The 4859-nt window shown below is 25.0% G+C and overlaps 1 protein-coding gene across 1 annotated transcript; it reads left to right on the top strand.

Moving 5' to 3' along the window:
• The first annotated feature begins 3394 nt into the window (after positions 1-3394).
• LOC114395913 (copper transporter 1-like) lies at positions 3395-4517 on the top strand. Its single transcript, XM_028357786.1, has one exon. The coding sequence runs from the start codon at positions 3591-3593 to the stop codon at positions 4029-4031; it is 441 nt and encodes a 146-aa protein (XP_028213587.1). The 5' UTR covers positions 3395-3590; the 3' UTR covers positions 4032-4517.
• The last annotated feature ends 342 nt before the right edge of the window (positions 4518-4859 follow it).

The following is a 4859-nucleotide window of genomic DNA, read 5'->3' as shown; positions in this document are numbered from 1 at the left end:
GTGGGTATGAATTTCTTTGTCATTCCTAATTGTGCATATTATTTTTAACTAAATATGAAATAATTTATTATATTTGTTTTTCATATTTTTAATTAAATGCTATAATATACTTTCTAAATTTTGTAATTAAATGGTTGAACATAAATAAATTTTGTAATTAAATGGTACTTACTAAAGACACTCATTTAGTATCTACTGTGAATGAGCAAATATTTATGGGTATGGATTACTTTGTCATTCCTAATTATGCATATTATTTTTAACTAAATATGAAATAATTTACTGCATTTATTTTTCATGATATTTTTAATTAAATGATAAAATATATTTTCTAAATTTTGTAATTAAATGGTTGAACATAAATAAAAAAATATTATCAAATATTATATATTAAATTGATAATTATATTACTCAATTTAAATTTAAATTTATTATAATAAATATTTTTAAAAGTTATGAGAATTGAAAGTTTAAGATACATATTTATTTAATTAGAATGAATGTTGATTATATATTTCTATCAAATTTTCTATGGATAATTTTTTTTGAAATTTAAATAGAACTGAAAAATAGAAGAGACAGAAATGACATGTAGAATAAATGTAATGATAAAAAAGAATCTATTTGATTGAATTAAGCTTAAATTATTAAAGTGATAATAAATATAATTTATTATAATAAATTTTGACAATAAAAGAAAGTATAATAAATTTTAAAATTAAATATATTCAATGCATCAATCAATTGGTTATTAACAAAACATCAATATATTAGTTTTGGATATTCTTTTCATATATATTCATATATTTTTCATTTAACATGATTATCAATTCTTCTAAAAATCACAATGTGTTAACAATTCTTTTTTATATATTTTTCATATAACTAGTGACATGTATAAAAAAAATTATACAACATATATATATATATATATATATATATATATATATATATATATCAATTTGTAAAATACAAATTGATCAAATTAATTTATATATTAATATCTAATTGATAATTACTTATTAATGATTCATTTATCAACATCAATCTATTGATTAATTAATTTATTAACATAAATCTATTATACTAATGTTAAATGATTGTATTTAATTATTAATCATATTTGTTTGAATTAAAAATAAAATAATCTTGCTTAATATTTATTAAAATGAATGAATATCAGATTGACACATGACATTATCTCATAATTTTATAATATATATATATATATATATATATATATATATATAGAGAGAGAGAGAGAGAGAGAGAGAGAGAGAGAGAGAGAGAGAGAGAGAGAGAGAGAGAGAGTAGAATCGCATTCTAAACTCTTAATAATGATAAGCATTTGTTTCCTTCATATATATAAAAAATAATAATAACATTAACGATAAGCATTTGCATGGATCGACTCAATCATGCTGTATCGAGTGACTGAGTTAAAAATTTGGAGCTATGTGCCTAATCAACAGTTTATTTATCTGGTTCTTTTTTTTTTTTTTTTGAAAGGCATTTATTTATCTGGTTTGAAATTTAAAGTAAACGACTAGCAATTCTTTCGTATACATTGTGCCTAGCTACGTGCAATCACAACGACACAAAATTCCATATTATAAGAATTGTGTGTATGACTATGATTTTATTGAGCATTTATTTATTAAGGCTTTGTCTATTTGACCCAAGAGAAAACGAGGTTAAATAATTTTATCTTAAATAATTAATAAAATTTAAATAATTATCTTATTTAAAATTTTATCATTAATATTATAACTATCACATTTAGTGTATCATCTTTAATTTCTCTTTCATATCATTTATTTATAAAATTAAAAATTTATATTTGTTAATTAAAATTTAATAATTAAAATTATAATGAAACTATAAAACATTAAAATCTTAATAATAATATATATATATATATATATATATATATATATATATATTTCTAGTTTTCTTTAGGTAAATTGTTATTATAAAAAACAAACTTTAGGTAAATAAATTTCATTTATTTTATAACTTCTAATTATATTACTTTAAATATTTTTCAACATTTTCATTCTAATTTTTAATTAAAAATTATAGATAAAAATTATAAAAATTAAAATTACAGCATATTTATTTTTTATGAGGTGAATAAAAAATATAAGGATTAAAAAATAATTATTAAGATTGTAATATTTTATAATTTTATTGCATATATGTTTATGTATTTTAGTAGAATTTCAATTATTAACTTTAATTAACAATTATAAAGTTTTAGTTTTACACATAAATAATATGAAAGTGAAATTAAAGATAAAACTAAGTGTGATTGTCATAGCATGATTGAATTCAAAATAAAATAATTATCTAAATTCTGTTAGTTATAAAATCCAGGATTGTCTAATCACATTTTTATTTAGAATCAACTAGACAAATCCATTTATTAATGTATGTGTATTACGGCCATGACAAGTTCATCAGATAAAAATATTGCTAGTCATAAAACGATTAACCCCTTTACCGACCAATTTTTTTTTTATGTATACGGCATTTAAAGCAGTTGTGTTAATTAGTTTTGGCTAATTATACCGGAAGCAGCTCGTTATAATCAATAATATTAAAGCAACTATAGTGTTAACGGTAAAGTGTCGTCTTCAGTGATGAACAAGCCATAAGCTAACACTAAAATATTAAATTTTCAAGAAGTTAAATTATAAAGTATTAGCAAAGCAACATTTTAAAAAATGGTTATATTACTTAGGAGTAAATTGGTATATACCACACTAGACTACGGGCATATCGTAATAGTAATAGGTAGACAAAGACGTTACAACCCATGTTCATTTGAAATTAAAAGTGATTATTAAATAATTTCATTTTACTCTTAGCACCGTTAGCATAAACGATCCCAACTTTGTGACTCATTCTTCTAGGAGACTTCCAACGGTTTCCTCCTCTACGATATAACCGAGATTTCACTAGCCAACTTATATGTTTCTCTATTATTAATTTTTTATTTATGTTTAAAGCTACTTATAATACACTACGAAGCTAGAAAAAACAATAATCTTCTTAAATTTATATTATTAAATCTAATTATAACTTTTTTATATATCCCTCATCTCTCATTCATTTTTCTATATTCATACATTATTATTTCTTTCTCTTCTTTTCATAGAGATATAATTAATAATAAAATACTAATTAATATTATTTTTAAAACAATAAAACAAATCAAACTTTCTCGTGACAGACACAAACAAACAACCGAGACACAACATATGTTAAATATTAATCGTGACAAATGAGAATCTTCCTTTTCTTAATTATTTGTCTAACTGGTTTCCAATATGTATATGTAGAGAGTTCAACAAATTGAATGGACTAATGTGACCCCCCTCACAAACGACGATGAGAAATGAACAAAATAGTAGCCAGCGAGAGAACCTAAAAACACAGCTAAAACATTTGTGTAACTCTCAGGTGTCATCACCACATCAAATTTCATTGGTTCCTCTATACATTAAAAGCAAGTCAATCCACCAAGAAATTAACCCTTACAACCTCTCACCCTCTTTCCCTCATTGTGATTTGTGAGTAATTAAGATATGTATATGTCTCCAGGCCAAGACATGTCATCCATGTCTAATGACAGAAACAACATGTCTATGATGATGCACAACAGTTTCTACTGGGGCAAAGATGCCATAGTGCTTTTCCCTAGGTGGCCTGAGAACAATGTTGGCATGTACATCTTAGCCCTAATTTTTGTGTTCTTCCTTGCCATGGCTGTTGAAGTGTTATCTAACCAACCACTCCTCAAGCCAGGGACTAGTCCCCTTGTGGGAGGACTTATTCAAGCTGGTGTCCACTTATTTCGTATCAGCTTCGTTTACATGGTTATGCTTGCCGTCATGTCCTTTAACGCCGGAATCTTCATTGCTGCTGTGGTTGGTCACACCTTGGGATTCTTCGTCGCCAAGTTTCGTGCACTTTCCATCGCCAATAGGAAAGACAAAGGGTCTTCCTCAATCTTAAACAATGTTTGATGTATTTGATTTGTAATATTTCCTCCTATCCATTCTATAAGAAATAAATGACAGTCTATTTTATACTGTCATTTGTTTCTTATAAAGAAGATCGGAGGAAAGTATATGCTTATCAAGTGGCATGGTTTTTGTTCAAGTTTCTTTTGTCTATTATAGATTATTTATCAGTGGATTGGTGCTGATTGTGTTTGTTCAGCTTCTTCTTCGATATGTATGTAGTCTATACTGCAGTGTGTTAAGATACTTTTCTAGATTGTGTATATTGGTATATGTAATTCTCTCAATTAAGTCACTTTTGAGTTTTTGTGGTATTCCACTGTTATGGTTTGAAAGTCTTGTGAAACTTTGGTCATGCGTGGGACGGTTAAGCTAAACTAGCTGAAGCCAATTGTTTGGGCACGTACAGGCTCAAGCTCTGTAGGTCTTATCTATCCCAACAACTTCCTTGCCATTTAATAATTAGGCTCGTAGGCCAATTTACTCCTATCAATTTGATTCGAAACATTTTCCATTTATACATATATGAAGATTAGTTGATGATGAAATAAGGATAGAGTTACATAATAATAATAAAAAGAATTGTTTTTGCCAAGGTTGTGCATGATCTATGTTTTAAGTTGGAATCCAATATCCTATATTATTTTAAATAAAATATAATTTTCTTGAACAACCGTGGGTTAATAATTTTTTTATTTGATAAATAATATTTATATATTTTATTATCCATACAAATCAAAGATAATATCAAAAAATTTATAATAATTCATGTATCATGTTCAATCAACTAAATTAGACTCCTTGACAAATAATATTTATATATCATGACAT

The sequence above is a fragment of the Glycine soja genome, chromosome 18, assembly GCF_004193775.1.
Source record: "Glycine soja cultivar W05 chromosome 18, ASM419377v2, whole genome shotgun sequence".
In the NCBI taxonomy this organism is placed as follows: Eukaryota; Viridiplantae; Streptophyta; class Magnoliopsida; order Fabales; family Fabaceae; genus Glycine; species Glycine soja.
This window is presented reverse-complemented; position numbering and strand designations above follow the sequence as displayed.

Coding starts and splice junctions, on each gene's coding strand:
- LOC114395913 (XM_028357786.1), top strand. CDS start 3,591: ATGTATATGTCTCCAGGCCAAGACATGTCATCCATGTCTAATGACAGA.